The sequence below is a fragment of the Manacus vitellinus genome, unplaced genomic scaffold (assembly GCF_001715985.3).
Source record: "Manacus vitellinus isolate BGI_N305 unplaced genomic scaffold, ASM171598v3 scaffold_2_pilon, whole genome shotgun sequence".
NCBI classification, from domain to species: Eukaryota; Metazoa; Chordata; class Aves; order Passeriformes; family Pipridae; genus Manacus; species Manacus vitellinus.
The window spans coordinates 14930541-14948890 of record NW_021940208.1 but is presented as its reverse complement, the minus strand read 5'-3'; the positions used below and the strand labels follow the sequence as shown (position 1 = coordinate 14948890).

Below are 18350 nucleotides of genomic sequence, written 5' to 3'. Positions count from 1 at the left end.
TGTGTGTACCAGGCATGTTAACTGAGTGTTGGTTTTCTTCCCTTGTTCAACAGAGCCGAAGTAGCAAGTTTAAAAAAAGCTAGTAACTATTTTGTTCCAATTCTCCTGTTTTAAGGATGATTATTATTTTTTCCAAAGGATGGACATTCTGTGGTTTACTAACAATTATGGGTTAAAATCCTTTTGTAAATAGACACCAAGGCACCATGTGATAGCAGCTCCTTCCTGGATAACAATACCATCAAGTGTATACAAAACAGCATCAAAGGAATTAAAAACCCATGAGGTTTAAACAACAGACTATTAAATACAAATCTTGCTACCCAGAGATGTGCAAACAATTTATTTGTGTTCAGTGCAACACTGTACAGGGGAATGGGTCTGCAGCTGTATTTCTTTACAAGGTTAATAAAGAGTTTGTCAACTCCGGTGAGCACTTATTTTGTAACCCAAGTCCTAATGTAAAAAATAAAGAGCAGTTTTATTCTGTCCATTTGTGATGGAGTCCCACTCTGTCAGGATCAGAAATATCAGTCAACAGCTGCAGACAGAAATAAAATATTCCTGTTAATTGAAACCTGTGGGCTGTGTAAAAGAACTTTTTTCCCCACTGCTAAAACAATTCCTTGTGTCAGACAATCTGAAGCCACACTTTTTTCTTTTTAGTGGTCCAGCTGGCAGAACAAATTGCCTTATTGAATTAGCATGTCCTAAAATAAAAAAGGATTTAAATGAATATGATAGTACAGGCAGTAGAACAAACAACTGCTATTATAAAATTTAATAACGTATTTCTCTGTTGTATAGTGGACAGAAATGAGATGCACGAAGGTATTAATGACTTCTGGAGTTTTTACTATTAGTTATTTTTATATGAATCTCATTAATAAGCAAATCAGCATATACGTTGCCAAATTAAAATAGAAAGCTTTAGCAAATTAACACCTTTTACAGAGAACTTATACAAATATCACATTTTTATATCATGTGTTATTGCAAGAACAAAATTGCATAGACCATTTGCTGGCACTTTCTGAATTCTCCAAATAATGCTTTGTCTTAGCAAATAGTTCAAGTAGTTCCCTCAATCTAAATTCACCCACTCATACAGTAAGTGCTTACAAGTAGTGAGAGAAAAAACCCACGGATCTCAAAAATAGGAACAATGACATAAACATCTGAACTGAATAATAGTTCAGCAAGGAAACATATTAGTTTTATTTTTTTATGCTCTCCATAAGGCTGTTTTCAAAGTGTTACTGACAGAACATGTAATTTGATTCAAGTCATTCTTCTGAAGCTGAAATATCATTTGTGCTCTTCTTCCCCTTACACCCTGTAGTCCAGAACTGTAGATACAAATTTGCTTCCTAAATTGAAGTACTTAGTTTTTTAAATTCTGAAAAATACTCTTTCAGTAATGCTTTTTAGCAGTAATACAAAACTCAGATGCGCAAGGGGGTGTGCGGCCTTTTCTGGTGCCTCATTGGCAGACACGGCTGTACTCTTGGCAGGTGGAGCCCACGCCAGCCACTGACAAGTAGAGCTTTCCATCTGGACACACACAGATTTCATAGAGCCCCTGAGAAATACCGGATCCACCCCTTGTACCCTCAGGCAGTTTGGGCAGTCGCACAGTTTCAGCATCGAGCAAAAGCTGTGTGGGAAAAAGCAGGACAAATGGGCTTGTTAGAGATAATAAAGTAAAGCAATAACATGCCATAAAACAAGCTGAATTTGTCTAGGCAGATATCTAAGAATGGCCTTCTACCCCGACTCTGAGAGCTAGGCTCTTGGCAGACACTGGAACACATGTGGGGATAAGCTGGTGCCCACCATCTATTCCTTAGCAGAGACCTCACGAAGTTCAAGGTCCTGTACCTGGGTTGGGGCAATCTCAAACATAAGCTGGGTGATGAATGTAGATTAAGAGAAGTCCTGAGGAGAAAGATGTGGGGGTATTGATGGATGAAAAATTGAGTATGAGCCAATAATGTGCACCTGCAGCCCAAGAAGTCAATCACACTCTGGGCTGCATCAAAAGCAGTGTGGCCAGCAGGTCAAGGGAGGGGATTCTGCCCCTCTACTATGCCCTGGTATATTGTGTCCAGTTCTGGGATCCTCAGCATAAAAAAGAGATGGACTTGTTGAAGTGAGTCCAGAGGAGGCCACAAAATTGTTCACAGGGATGGAGCACATGTCCTATGAGGAAAGGCTGAGGGAATTGGAGTTGTTCAGCCTGGAGAAGAGAAGGCTCCAGGAAGACCTCAGCCTTCCAGTAATTAAAGGGGGCCTACACTAAAGCTGGAGAGTGACTCTTTTTGTCAGGGATACTGGTTTTAAACTGGAAAAGGTAGATTTAGATTAGGTATAAAAAAGAATTTCTTCCAGCAGTGTGGTAGTGGAACAGGTTGCACAGAGAAGTTGTTGATCACTGAAGTGTTCAAGGCCAGACTGGATGGAGCTTTGAGCAATCTGGCCTAGAGGAAGGTGTCCCTGCCCACGGCAGTGGGGTTGGAACTAGATGGTCTTTAAGGTCTCTTCCAACACAATTCATTCAATGATTCTAAGATAAGAGAGGAGATCCCTGCCCATATACTGAATAACTGGACATGAGGACTGCTGCAGGACCCAGTCTGTCCTGGTTTGAATGCTGAAGCCTCACCACCGAGCCAGCTGGTTAAGGACAGATGTGGGTTCATTTGTAGCTCTTTTGTGGAAGAACTGGCATGGTACAGCCTCGCAGAGGGGATAAATAGGCTGCTGCATGTTGTGTGCTGTTGCTGACAGGGCAGTTCTTAATGATGTCTGAAGAGCTTCACTACTTAATTTAGCCACTCTGGGGCTGAGTGTCTATTTCTGGGCCAGCATTCCCCACTGGGATGCCTGGGGATCACTATGCTCATGGGGAGCCGACTGCTATCCAAGTTTTATTAGAGAGCTTTTCTCTAAGCTAATACAACATTATGTCAATTGGTAGTATTATTTACATAAATAAAAGTGTTATTGTTGGCACTATTAATGTTAATACTCTGTCTCCTAAAACCTGAGGAATTAAAATAACCAGATGTGAAAAAAAGACTTGAAATTATAGTTATATTCAGTCAGGAAGATCAACCATAGTTATGGAAACAGAAGGGCTTGTACTCACCACACCATCACTGCTGTGTAGTTTGATATCCATCTGCGAAAGAGCTTCAATATTCCCAGCTTGTGCTTTGATATTAATTCCTCGTGGTGCATCCATGCTCAAAGATCGTGTTGGTGATTCCAGCCTGAAAGCAGGAGCAGGAAATTGGACAGTAGCACAATCTCATATGTCCCTTTATTTTTGAAAAGTAAGTAAACTTTGAACAAGCCCTTGCAGGCTCTTGCCTGAAGTCACATAAGTCATATAAAAGATGCAGTTTCTTTTTTCTTCAGAAAAAGGAGGTATCTATTTCAAAACTCACCAAAGCATCCCAATTGAAAAATATAGATTAATTCACGATAGAAATGCAAGGTATTAGTTCAGACATAACTACAGATTATTTCAGTATAACAGTAATGTAATCTTTGAAATCCATTTTTACATTATTTAGTTTGAATTTATTTTCATTTTTCACATAATAAGACCTTGAAATTAATACAATTAGTGCAATCTGGAAGTTTTTTTTATCAACGGGAGTTTTGACACTGCTACTAGTCAGACCAAGATTTCGCTCAGCGTATGTGTGTGTGCTGTTTAACTAGATGACAACTGAAACTTAAAAACCATTAACTTAATTTGAAATAAAAATTACTCAACATAACAGAGTTGCAAAACCTGCAGTGCCACAAGATGGCAGGAACGTACTGCATTAGCTGAGTAATCACTTCATCAGGTCACCTGTGTAGGATTAATGATTCCTATTTTCCAAAGAGATAAGGCTTTGTTTCTTCAGAATTTTGGTATCATTTCCATGGTAAGCAGTAGAGATAGATGTACTAACTAAAATTTATGAGAAGGAAAGAAAAAGCCCAAGCTTAGCTACAAACTAGTGACTTTTGACTGTTACCTAGAACTGCTTCATCTGGGGACACTGGGAACACTGCAGAATCAGAATCCATACCTATTAGGTTTTGATCCTGAATATTTGTTCACCCTTCCTGATGACACCAGCCCTAAGTTTATACTATCAGCCAATATTTAACAGGTGAATATGAAGGCTAGAGAAAGTGAGTCAACTGGTGGTCCCTGTTTACTTTACATCTTGTTACCTTTCCTATTCAGTACATTCCCTGGACACATATGAAATATTGTGGGTTTCATCCATAGTGCAGAATGCAGATGCGCGTCCCTGTTCCCAGGTCTGCATGTTCTTTTCCACTGTGTTTTCTAGAAATGTAGAGGAGGCTGTGGGTGTGTGGGTGTGTGCGTGTGCTCACACACATATGCTCACATGATCCTAGCAGATGCTGTGTTGGTTCCACAGCTGCCAATCCGGGTGACTGCTGTGCTCCAGCAGTCCTTTACTAGGTATGCACCAGGTAACGAGTGCAGACCCTGACTGCTAAAGGAATGAGATGATTTTACACACAATCCTGATGTAGCTGTCTGATGGGTTTAATTTACTGAGACTATTTAAATTCTTCCCTTTTTTCCTGTTACTTCATTAAAACTAGAATTTAAAAGAAGTCAGTTTGTGCTTGTGAGAAAGTTCAGTTGTATCTTTGAATTCTTAAGAAGCTAAATCCAGCTGATATCTTAAAACGTAAATCCATGACATCTGAGCACAGTCACTAAACTTCAATTTTTTATCCCCAAATCTGTAAATAAGCAATATTGGCTTATCACTGCTGGCCAGAGGTAGCAGAAGATTCTATCTTCTCTGATCTTCAAAAGTCCTTTCCAACCCAACCCATTCTATGACTTTATGTTTCCATGATCTGCCTCTCCCTGACATCTCCTGGGTTAGTCACCTCCAGTTAGTTTAAGTTCCAGACTGATAATTTAAAATCCTAACAATGGATAACTGCATCATGGTTCCATATTGGGACCATATCCCATGCCTTATCCCATGAGTCTGAGATGGCACAAATTTCTGTCATGACTATGCTGAGTTAAAGGGCATGAGCATGAGCTGTTCTGCATAAGACGACTAACGTAGCAGTGATCTTTATTAAGCAGTGTTTGGGATTTAACAGCTTTTGTATGACTTTTAGTTTTAGATCCCTAGATTTATACTTCTATGAAATGGAAAATCAGTTTTTCCCTGAGTGATTTACGTGGGAAGTCTGCTTCACTGGAATATTTTTCAATGAGCACTTGTATGGATTATATAATGAAAAATTAAACAAAGTTTGTATTTTCAATCCTTAAAATTTAATATATTTTCATAAGTTAGTGTCAAGGTAGTTTAATATAACCTTGCCATAGTTTGTCATCAAAAAGCTATAAATATTGAAATAGCTCATGTTCTTTTGTAAAGTACTTCACCTGTGTAAGCAATCTATATGTAGGCAAAAATTTTTATTTTTAAACTGTATTGAATATCACAAGATGGAGGACTGGGACAGATTTTTGAGAATATATCAGATCTGGAGGCTGAAAAGCAATCAAACACCAGAGAAATATTTCTTACTTTCTACCAATATTAATGCTGGTAAGAAGCCTACAGACTTCAGAAGCATTTTTAGATTTATAACATGACTTACATATAATTTAAATTACATGGCAGAATTACATTTGCTATATTAATCACAATCCTAAATTTCTGCTGTCTATACAGGTCCTATTTCTAGATTAACTAAGGGTGGATTTGCCTAATAAAGCACGTCATTGGAGCTTTCTGGCAATAGATACTGTAGTGAAACAGTGAAGTGGAACTATTATGTGTAAGATTTTAGCAAAGGCAACAGTCAATAACATTAATGATGTATTTCTCTGTACAGCATTCAAAGGTTCAGTGTCTGAAGTCCAGATGTACTAAAAGCAAAACAGGCACCTAGTGTGACTGAGTTGAACCTTGACTTTGAACGTCCCTTCTCAGTCCACACATTGATGTGCATTCCTCAAAAGTCTTGGCAAAACGAGAATTTGGTTTGTTCGCAAATGCTGGAGGGTGCTTGGAGATTCAGAGGGCAGAAATGGATTGTCTTAAGAGTTTTTGGTCATTTTACAGTGTTTGCTCGAATTCGTGCATTAGAATGATGAAGGAATATATTATTACCAGTCACTTTATCTTTTTTTTTTAATTACAGACACATAAATTACATTTAACAGGATGGAGTGAATGGTCTTTACAATCTAGAGGAATTAATCTATGTAATGTGCTGTCCTAAATGAGACATCTATCACAGCCTGTATCTCATTTAGGAAGATTGATTCTGTATGTAGGAGTAGCTTCTAGGTACTGTGGTAGCTGCCAGGGGTCAATTAGCAAGTGGTGTGGTGCAAGACAAATTGATCGTGACAGCACAACATTTGATGCCAAGGACCTGACACCCCATTATATGTGTCCTGAGGAGTACCCTGGAATAGCTGTTGCCTGACTCTGCCAACTGGAAAGGCAACCCAGAAAGGTTGGAGCACATTAGGCATTCTCCAAGAGATCCTAGCTTTCAAGTTAATCCAAATGTCACCCTATTCATGGACCCCAAACAGTTCCAAGAGAGAACCAAGATGTGGAGAGCTCAGGCAAATGGAAGAGTTCCCTCAAAAGCACATTTCTGATTTGAATTAAGATACTCAAGTAGATATATCCACAGAATGTAAATCAAAAGCCAGACTAGGCCAACTTGTGGAGTAGGTATTTTGCCTTGCTCTCCTTTGCCCTGATCCCTGCAGCCAGGAAAACTGCAGTGTCAGCTAATGAAAGGCAGGGAAGAGTGAGGGAATAGGTGATCCCTGTTAATAGTTTATAGCTCTGTCACCTTCTGGCTATTGGTCCTCCATAGTCCATCGCAACTAAAGCAACAGATTACAACAAAGATAATGTTTTCACTGCTGTCTTCTTACTTGTTGGCAAGATAGTTCCAGCAGTTGACTGTACTGTCTTTGCTGGCTGCCAAGGAAGTTTGGTGCTGAGGTGTGCAGAATAATTCGTGAAGGATTGTGGGAAAAGTCTTGAGGGAACCTCGGCAGCATCCACGCTCTGGATCAGAAACAACCCTAACAACCTAAAGGCTTGGAGATTCCCCTTTTCCTACAAGCAAGTTGCTAACTTGTAGAGATAGAAGATCACCAGAAATTGCTCAGTTGGTTGTTAGGGAGGATGTGAGGGCAGTGACAGACTGATGCAGTTGTAGTAAAGAAGCAGCTGATACTGCCTGTTCATGCTGCAGCAATATTGATCTAGTTTTTCATCCTGTTCTGGCAGGCATTAGAAGGATACCTTACTGATCTTTTAAGTGTCACAAGGCACTAGAAAGCTGGTTTTAGCACTGCAGAAAGAGTATCACAATTTTATTAACCCCAAGTTTCCTACTGCAGTTTGGGGTTGCTTGACTCAGAGCAGGAGAGAGGAACCAGCTTGCTCTTGTGAACTTGGAGAATTGTTTAGTCCTTGCTTCCACTTTTTGACCTTTCCAGCTCATGAGTCATCATCTCTTCTGCATTCAATGGAGAGAGAATTCCTTGGTATGACCTTAGGTAGAAGTTCCCCATCTGCATGCATTCTTCCCTACCTGAGGAAGACTACGGTAACTGTGATTGGACTGAACAGGTAGACAGCCTCTAAAATTGTGGTACACCCAACAACTGGTGTGCCCATACTTACAGATAGTAACTCCTCTTTTCCCTCTTTGCTTTTTGGTTAAAATGGCCTGATCAATTTTACCACACAGAGAAGATTTCATAAAATGTATACCTGCCATAAAAGTGATAAAAGCAAGGTAAAGAATTTAGCAGTGCATGGTGTATTAAGTATTTGAGTGAAATATGTTCTTGTACCAGTAAATGAGAAATCTGATTTTTATATTTCATTAGATATGCTAATCTATCACTTCCACTTCTCTAATGCTGTCTTACTTCCATAGTGCTTCAGAATAATTAAAATAAAAGGATCCATGCAAAAGGGACAAATATATATATTAAGGTTTGATTTTTGAAGAAAGTAATATGAGGAGGCAGAAGACAGTGAAAGATCCCACTCCCCTTTTTTTCTGCCATTTAGTCTTTGTAGGACTGAAGATGCTGCTTCACATTTGTTCCTAGGCATTGATATGGGAGCATGCATGGGAAATACAGTATTAGAGGAAAGACTGAAGAATATGAAGAAAAAAGGAGATACAGCATTGTAACTCAGGAGAGCTGGAGCGGGAATACTGGTACTTGTTCCACTGGTGTGTGTTTCCATATTGTTTCCCCTGAACTTCCTTGAAGATGATAAACTCAAACCTGATAAGACTGTCTCCTACTCTTCCAAGTAGACAGCTGTTTGACCCACCTCTTGAGTAAAAAATCTCCATGACTTCTCAGACTCAAAAAACATTTTCAAGAAACAATGTGCTTTGACTAAACTGTTCCAAGGCTAAATAAAGCCATGTCAGTGAGTTCAACAAGGTTGCCAGTTATGACACTGAAGATCTGATCCTGCAAGCTTGCATTCCTGTGAAAGTAAACACTGTGCAACTCTTCCTGTGCATGTGTACTTAAAATACTAAGCTTATCTTTTTATAAGGGCATGCAGTGATAGAAAAAGGGGTAATGGTTTTAAACTGAAAGAGAGTAGGTTTATATTAGATATTATGAAGAAATTTTTTGCTATGAGGATGGTGAGACACTGGGACAAGTTGCTCAAAGAAGCTGTGCATGCCCCATCCCTGGAAGTGTTCAAGGCCACGTTGGATGGGACCCTGAACAACCTGGTTTACTGGAAGGTATCCCTGCCCATGCTGGGGGGGTTGGAACCAGATGATCTTTAAGGTCCCTTCCAACCCAAACCATTTTGTGATTCTATAACCAAAACATCTTTTTCACATTGTTAAGTAAAGAAGAAACCCTCATATGCCTCTGGCATGCTATGAACACCTACCCCAGAGTTCAAATCTGACCTTGGAAAGGTGAAAGGGGAACAAAAATTAAATCAGCCAGTGACTGGAGGTCGTGGAGCAGAGGAAGAATAGAAAAGGTAAGAAAAGAAGGGAAAAAACCCACAAGATAAAAATGGTTAAAAAAGAAAATCTTTAACCTGTCGAGGAACTATTGTTTTGAAAGTCAAAAAAGCAACCTAGAGGATTTTGTGGGCTTAATTGGCCTTGGTTCTCTGTAGGTGTCTGCTTTTAGCCCTGCTTTTTGAATGCATGTTAACCTTTAAAAGGCAATAGGAGTATATTGACTTTTTGATTAGTCTGAAAGCAGTTTAATTCCTCAGCAATGCAGCTAAACATCGTAAGAGAGTAAACCCTAGACAGAGCATACACTAGTAACACAGGAAAAAGAGATTGTCAGTGTTTATTTATGGTCCAGCATACACAATTTCAAACCATATCCTCTCTTTATGAGGAAGCTGGATTCCTGTTGACACGAACTGAGCAAAACTAAGCTGGAGTTCTCGAGGTGGAGAGTGAGCAGCAGGCACAGACTGATGCCAACTGCCAATTCCCACTCATATTTACTTATGTCCCAGCAGCTTGATGTTTTGAGGTCAGGCAAGTGTGTGTGGGGGGCGATGTAGCAAGAAGAATATGATTACCCAAAGCTGAGGATCTTGGAGTTCTGCCTTGTGTCTTTTGGTTGCTTGCCAGAAGGTCCAAAGGCAAAGAAGGACAAAACAACAGAACTGAGATCTCAGTCTTGGTATATGCCTCATTTCTGTTTTGTTTTGTAAGAGTATTTTCTTTGGAATGGCTTCTAATATTACATCTTCTTGCAAAGAGAAACAGCATGTTCCAGCAACTGTGTATATCTTAAGGACATGGAAGTGTCAGTATTCAACAGTAAACTGTGATAGCTCTTCCTGAATGTCAAAAAATAGGAAATACTAATGACTCATTAAATCTTCTTCCCTGATAAGTTTCTGCATATTAATGAAAATATAGCAGTTTTCAGCTATATTTTCTCAGTCAGGCCTTGGCACAAAATTCTGATTTGATGTAACTTCTATAAATCTTTCAAATGCTGGCTGATTTTTCTTTCTAAAATGTCCCATTTTGCATCACACATATTGAATTCCTTCATTTAAAGGTGGAATAATTGCTTCCTACCCGGATGACACTCTTCCATATTTCTTTCATTCACTTTGATATTCTAAGTCTGAGCTTCACTGAGTCAAACTAAATGAAACAATGAAAAAAAATTGACTGAAAAGCTGCATCCATTTTTCCTTGTCAAGCCCATTAGTTGGTCAATGGTCATATTACATTATCCCAATTTTTGTAGCTTGGTTTAAAGAAATAATTTTCCAAGGGTTATTGCCTCCTGGGAGTTGCTTGCACCAGGACAAATATTCTGTTTCAGTAAGATTAATGTCAATATCAACAGCTCCCTTACAATGAATCCTAAGTCAATCTATTATTTATGCCACAATAAAATGTAGTATGCATACCAGTATATTTTTAATTTTAAGTTAAAAAAAGAACTTTCATTAATTTTCTCCCAAGTGAATCTGGCTCTTTCATTGCAGAAAAATTTACAGGTAAACTTATAGTAGCACAAGATACAGCTTAATATTAAAATTGTACTTTCAACTTAACTGTGCTAAAACTAGTAACTCTCCAAAATAAAGTTTTTGTGACAGTAATAAAAAAGATCACCAGTCTGCTGAAAATAAAGAAAAATTGTCTGATAACATCACAAGAAAACAAATAGGGTACAATTGAATTCAGAGAAACATACTATGAGGATGTCTGTTCAGAGGCAAGTGTACATACACATGAACTCCATTAGAGAAATGGCTTGAATAAAACAGCTGTTCATAAAGCAGCTCATTTTCCCAGGAATTCTGCAACTTTTAAAAAAAATCTTCAGTGGTCCTACATTGCAATTGAGAGCCTATAAAATAGTGGAGCAATTAGTTGTAATTTGATTTTAAAAGTCACTTTTCTTCTTGATTCTTCTGCTTATTACTTAAATGTGTTAATGAAAACGGCATTTTGGAGGGTCCATCATTTTGTCTCCAATCACCTAGGAAAGTCTCAAAATATGCTGTGCTTTGCTGACAGCTTGTAACACCTCTGACCACTAAAAATAGACAGAAATGTACATTAAAATGCACATTCCAATATAATTGGGATAATATAATTGTTATAATAAACACCCCAAATACTTCAGTAACAGCAGACCTACTCTGAAATAATTAAGCTATTTGAAATAGTAGGCTCTGCTTTTTCTGGTAGCCTTCTTTCTTCAGACAAAAATATTCTTGATATTTACACTCATACATATACAGACAGTCCTACTCTGTGAAGCACTAGTAAGTTGTTACTAATAGCACTACAGGACTTTTGTAGGGCGTGTATAATATTGCTGCAGGATCATTTCTTTTAAGTTTATTGGATTCCCCTCCCACATGTCTGTATTGGTTAGGGCTAGGGCATTCATTATTCAACCACTTCAGGGTTAAGTTCTCACCTATAGAGGGGAAAAAAGGGACCACTGAACCAGTTTTGCATTTCTCTTTGTGCCAGCTCTCGAAAGGAGTTTTCATCATACACGATACAGCTGGGCTTATTGTGCTTGGCTGGAACACAGGGGAGTGAAATGATAAAATCATGGAACGGAGAAACCAAGAAATTAGATCACAAATACTGACTAGGCTGAACTAAGCAACCTATAGCATATGCATTTTCTAAAGCTAAAACAATCCTGTAATGACCTTACAGAATATTGAGCTCCCGCAGTAATGGATTCTTAGACTCTTAGTGTTTTACATTAGACAATCATTGTATGAAAATAAAATCATAATTAATCAGATTCTATGGTAAATTCATTTTTCCATAGATAAACTAATCCATTTATCCCTATTTATTCATATATTTAAATCATTTTGCCCATGGACTTATTACAAGTTTATAACTCAAAAGAGCTTGGATATGGAGTCAAGTCTGTTATTTGCTCTAATGCTGAATCGTGGTGCCTAAATTTTAAATATTCCAACATCAGAGATGAAGGACCTAGGAAAGTGGGCAATCTGATGACCCAAGATTAGAAGAAGAGACAGATTTTTAAATAAATAAATCTATTGGGTCTTTTAGCTTATTGTGTCTTATGCAAAAAATGAACAAGGATAATGATGAAGGGAAGAACCCTGAGGCACTCTATTACTTCTGGTGCCATTCTTAAATGTTGGGAGTATCTGCTGCTCTTGAAGATGTCAGCTGGTATATTCTTCAGCATATTTTCCTTTCCTTTAAATTAAATTTAAAAAATCTTATCATGGATTTATTTCTTGAGCTAGCCTGTGCTCTAAGTTTGTTCCATATTTATGTTGTAAATCTGAAATGCATGGCAACAGAAGATTCCAGTACAGCTCAGTTATGAGATTCCAGATTCAAGGGAATTGTTCAGGCACTAACGCTGCTTATGGCTTAAGGGGGATCTCTGTTCACAAGCAAAATTACAAAGCCAGATTTGAATAACAGATGTTTCCAGCTCCTGAGGTTTTGGTTAACAGAATTCTTTTTTACATAAGAAACGTAAAAGAACTGTTCAAAGTTCTAGGACAAATGCAGTTAATTACATGTTCTCTTAAAAGGAGAATAAAAGAGTTCCCAGTTTTAATGGTACTTTGAAAAGACTATAAAAGCAATTTAAAAGAACATTTATTCAAAACACATACTCAAAAACATAGCAGATCTGATTATTACAGTGTACTCATTTGTTTACTAGTTTTCCATCCATCTTCAATATTGAGATGTTTTTGCCTGTTTGCCCACTGTCACTCAATGCAAAGTTGTTGAAGGAATGAAGACTGAAGATTAGACTGAGATACGATTAAAATAGAAGCTTCTCTCAAGACTGACAGTTGTGATGAAGAGTGGTAAGCAGAGCTAATTCAAAAGAGGTCTCTTTGATGACCTCAATTTTATGATGTGCTGACTCTCCAGGTAATTAAAAATGGCCAAGCTCTCACTGAATGTGATTGAATCTGGCACATCACAGATGTTTCCAGCATGGCTATAATTTTCAAATTACTTTAATAATATCATAAAATAACGTATTGTATTATAAAATAACGTATAAACTTTAATCTCGTATAATAACAGCATCTGCATCACTGTTGTAAAAAATATTTAGTATTTTCATTATGAGTAGTTTCATAAAATTATCTTCCAGGTTGAAATTTTCCATGCCTTTCTTTTATGTATCTCAAGCAATTTTTTATTTAATGTTTAGAAGCACAGAAAGATTTCAAGTAAATGGAGTTCTTCAGTACCCACTGTTTATAGTGTCCACATGTTCTCCATGAAAAGAAGCACTGAAGTGAAGATGCTTTGCTGACAAGCAGGTCATACCCTTCCCCTCTTGTGATGCGTTAGCACAGTGTCTGAATGTGCCACACTGTCACCAGAGTCCTCACAACTGAATTTTCACAACTGCACACACAGACTGAGGGAGAGGGGAAAGAGTGAGCAGCAAGGGTGCACATGTGCAATGTATCTTGACAGAATTACTGTTACGAGGAAATATTTCCTTTTCTTTTTCCAGTGTTTGCCCCACGCACATCCTTATGGTGAGTGTCTCCTATTTCCTGCCTCCTCCCCAGCTCCCTTGTTGTAAGTGCAGATAGGTATGTTGGTGAAAGATAATGTAAGGGATGATCGGCTCAACTCAACATTACATCTTAGATCAGTGACAGCACAATCACAGACTTACAAACAGGGCTCCAGGTGGTCATCTGCAAGGTGTCTAGAACTGCGACAATCATTAATGAAGTTTTCACGGTGGTTTGTGCTCTGGTGGAATATGTTGTAATCACTGATGACAGTTCACTTTAGCAAACTCACTGAGCAGTCTGACATCGTCAGGGATCCAGTTCAACAGTGTAGGTGCAGAAATCATTACAACTTTACTCTTTGCACTACTGACATAAGCAGCCATGGAAAATACTAAAATGACCATTTTATACAAGCAGCAGAAACAACTCCTATTGATTTTAATGTGTTAAGTGACATCCCTGAAAAACCGAGGCTTTAGGAAGAACATCAACCACATGACTGGCATAAGTGAAATTCATTTATGACAGTGGGCAGAAGCCTGGCATGTGTTGTCAGGGAGATCTTACCTCGCAAAAAGGCCACTAACATCAGTGCGTGGATTTCATCTCCTCCCGTTACTGATGTATCTATCTATTTATCTATCTATCTATCTATCTATCTATCTATCTGTCTATCTGTCTATCTGTCTATCTATCTATCTATCTGTCTATCTATCTATCTATCTATCTATCTGTCTGTCTGTCTGTCTATCTATCTATCTATCTATCTATCTATCTATCTATCTATCTATCTATCTATCTATCTCTATCACTGGTTCCAGAGGCCAGCAGTCCTTTGAAACAGGAAACATGTAGCTGCTTAGGAGAGCAGCTCTGACCGCCAATGCATCTATGTGGAAATAGGCTCACTCAGAGACATAAGTCTGTTTCCAGTGGTCACCAAAGGTCCTTCCTACTTCAGGAGATAAACATCTTCCATGACAGCAGGACAGAGGCCCTTTGCAGACTCAGAATTACAGAAGGCAGGATGATCTAATCAGCAAAGTAAATCTATCTCTTATGAGCTATTTGTCCATATTGTCCATACATAAAATGATACCTTATGCCTTGCAGGTGAAGCACTATAGTTTGTAATCTAAATTGCAATGAACAAGATTTTGCAAGAATATGAGTGCACACAAAATGCTTGTAGGACAAGACAGAGAAAACAGACTGTGCTTGGAAAATTCTTTTCACTTCAGGATTAATATTTACAGGTAAAATCACTGCTTAAAAGACGACCAGATGTGATGTAGTACCCAAGCCTTAGCTGATAGAGTTTTTTCAAATATTCAAGTCAGAAATGCTTCTGAAAGGTGATAAACATGATGTCCTGTATCATCTGATCCTTCTAAACTATGCCTTTTTACACATTTGAGTCCATCAAGTGAATGGAAAGAAATTCTTTAAAGCTTCCAAAAGAAGTACTTGATGGTGTTCTTAGTTAACTTGAGTGCAGTAAAACATATGAATGCAAATTTATATCTAGCAAATTAATGCCAGGGCTCATAAAATTACATTGCAGTACAAATATCTCACTAGTCAGGCAGCAGAGGTGCCTTGCAAACACTGAATCATAACTGTAGTCTTACTTTCTGTTATGTAATTCTTTATCTCCTGAATGACTGGGCTTTTGATTTGCATAATGAATGCAAATAAAAATGACTGTACTTCAATTAGTTAGATGGTATTTTTAGGCAATTAGCATGTAAGCATTAGTATTACAAATATGATTAAGCAATTATTTAGCAAATGCTTTTACCCTGGTTGACTTCTATACATATCTTTCTAGATTTCCTTCATAAGTCTTACTCATACAGCAATAAGACTCCAAAACTTCAGTTTTCAGCTTTCTATCTGTCTTATTACACAGTTTAACAGTAGCAAATACTTCAAGTGCAAAAAGAAATCATATTATCAATGGGGAACGGAAAGGATAAAAGAAAGCCCTCAGAAAGGATCAGGGGGAAGTAGAAGCCAGAACTCCATTAAGTGGAGTTACTGGATGCCATAGAACAGAAGTAAAAATTAGAGGGTATATATTAATTATGAATACATAGATAGGAAGAGCTCTACCATCAGTACAATAATTTACCCTAAACAAATACCTAGAAGATGTATCATTCTGCCCTCAAATTATCAATATTCTATAACATGTTAGTCACAAGCCCATGAATACATATTTTTATGCTTTTAAGCACTGGACATAGGTATTTCACTTCAATATGAAGCAATGCTTCTTAAGTTACATATTTTAAGTTTTAGTTAATGCCAGTATTATACATTTGTTTAGAATACATCTGTTTCCCAGGGGAATGTTGAAATATTTTCAGTATATACCCATAAGACATTAAATATAACCATATTCTGGTAACATATGTATATTTATAATCATACCCTGACAAAAGTTTTTGCTCTGTAATGGTGATATCATTCCTGCTATAGTGCTTTTCAAAATCAAGAATAGTGGAATGATGTAGATAATTCTGAACTTGGATGTAAACCCTCAGTTGAAGGGCTGGCAGAGTACCACAAACTGACTGAACTAAAAGTGATTTCCCAAAAGATTTGTGCTCAGAAGGTACAGTTGCTGGCTGTCAGATAGCCACAAATGGCAAATATGAGAACAAAGATAGTACTCATTCATAAGTATTGTGTTTATTATGCATAGTATACAGTTAGTTAATAAATGGAAAAATGTCATATTTGTCATATTTGTAAGCACACCTCCATAGGTTTAGGAAAGGAAAATGCTCAGTTCAGAAATACTGTTTCGCTATTTAAAGGGTTTTGCTCATCCACTGCTTTCCTTCAGAAAACCACAAGCCATGTAGATCACAAGAAGCAAACAGTATCAAAATGACAAAACTATGTATGAGCTCTGTGTTATTCAAGGATACAAAATTTAGGAGGAACAGAATAATAGGCTAAATAATATTCTAAGTTGCTGTAAATTATCAGAAAGATATGTTAGAATCAGAATGGAAAAATGTCTAAACTTAGACATCAGTTTTCACAGAGATTGTTATTCGATAACAAGGGATATAAAAGGATACATGTGCTAGCATGAAACTCTGGATAATATCAGAAAAGGCTACTTCCAGTACCTGACACAGAACCTGGGGAGAAGATGGCTTTTAGGGAATTGTTACAAATTTCTCTGTCTACGTCATCTAGTTCCATGAGTTGCTGTTACAGATTTCCCATCTACATTTTATGTCATAAGATATGTGTCTGAACATGAGCTTCTCTCATTCTGTTTGAATTCAGACCTTTGGAAGCAAGATACTTGTTTCCATTAAAACTTTGCTGTGATCCAATTATAGGTGGCAGCTAAATAAATTCTAGCGAAGCCCCAGGAGACCTGATTGATGCAAGTTTTCAAGATGGTAAATACACACCAAAGTACAAGGGTTGTGGCCATTTTTATGAAGAGCCATGGAAGAGGCAACACTTTTTATATAGTATTTTAAATAATACACAATATATATAATAGATATTATACGTATAATGCCATATATTACATATTACATAAACCTATTGATTTTACTATTCAGCAAGGAATTCTGAAACATTAGTTCAATTCCCTCTTCATCTTGAGGGGAATGAAACCTGTACCTCTTACCTCTATTTGCCAGACTACAAAACAGCTTGGCAGGAATAAAAAGCTGGATTTCAGCAACCTCTGTGGTGAATGTCAGCCTTTGCACAACCAAGTAATCTGGCAAGACACAGAGCAACTACACAGGGATAATCTTATGCTCAGGACATTCATCTGGTTCTTTTGTCAGGATTATTTTTTATATAAAAACTGAAACTCCCTGGTCTCTTCCTATTCCTTGATGAATGCCCTAAACACAAGAATAACATGTGCTTCCTCTTGTTTGCTCTCCCGTGGTTCCAAGACCATACAGAGGGTCAGATTCTGTCAAAGGGAGGAGATGTGACCCAGCAGATGGGTGTTTGTGGCCAAAGAAGCACTCCTGCAGATAGAAGTCCAGATCTGTTTCTGTTCTCACCTGTTAAAATGGGCTAGTTTCAACAAGGTGCCTCCTCAGTGGTATTCATCTGGGAAGGATATTTCCTGGATATATTCAAATCTCACTGTTGACTATAAACATGCCATTGAGATGTTTGTCGGACACTTATTACACGCAAGACCCTGTTTTTAGGTCTCCACTAGGTCCTAAAGTCTTAACAAATTTTGTAAATGAAAACAATGTATCTTATTTAGATAGAAGTTCATTAAAGGAATTAAAAAGTAGGCAATGTTATTTTAAACTTAGGAAAGCTTCAATCTTGAAATGTAGATTTTGTCGTTATAATTTTTCCTACCAGTTGGAAGTAAGTGCAAGCACGTCTCCTTTTCTTTACGAGTGAGTCATAAATTCAATCTATTAGACTGAAAAGGACCCTATATGTTTCCTTCAAATTACAAAAGAAAAGACAGTTACTGACCACAGTATAATTGTATTGCTCTGTCTCCATTACTTAGCTATAAAAAGATACGTTCTAACACGCTTATCTCTTTGTTTCCAGGATAGCAGTCTATCTTGAAATTCGGCATTTGGACAAGAAAACCAGCAGAATGTGTAATTCAGAGGCCATTTGTGTCAGCTTTGTTTGAAATCCTGCTCTAAATCTGAATGACAGAGAATGAATGTGGCCTCCGTTCACATGACATGAGCTGAA

General features: G+C 37.7%; 1 protein-coding gene across 3 annotated transcripts in view; it reads right to left on the bottom strand.

The window, feature by feature from the left end:
• Window positions 1-330: 330 nt before the first annotated feature.
• Window positions 331-18350, bottom strand: part of SGCG (sarcoglycan gamma) — a 69380-nt gene continuing 51360 nt past the window's right edge. For all 3 annotated transcript variants that reach the window (XM_018071285.1, XM_018071287.1, XM_018071286.1), the window contains exons 7-8: window positions 3152-3275; window positions 331-1657 (exon numbers count right to left, since the gene is read on the bottom strand). In XM_018071285.1, the coding sequence (XP_017926774.1) occupies window positions 1484-1657; window positions 3152-3275 (298 nt within the window). In that variant the 3' untranslated portion in view covers window positions 331-1483. The remainder of the gene's footprint in view (window positions 1658-3151; window positions 3276-18350) is intronic.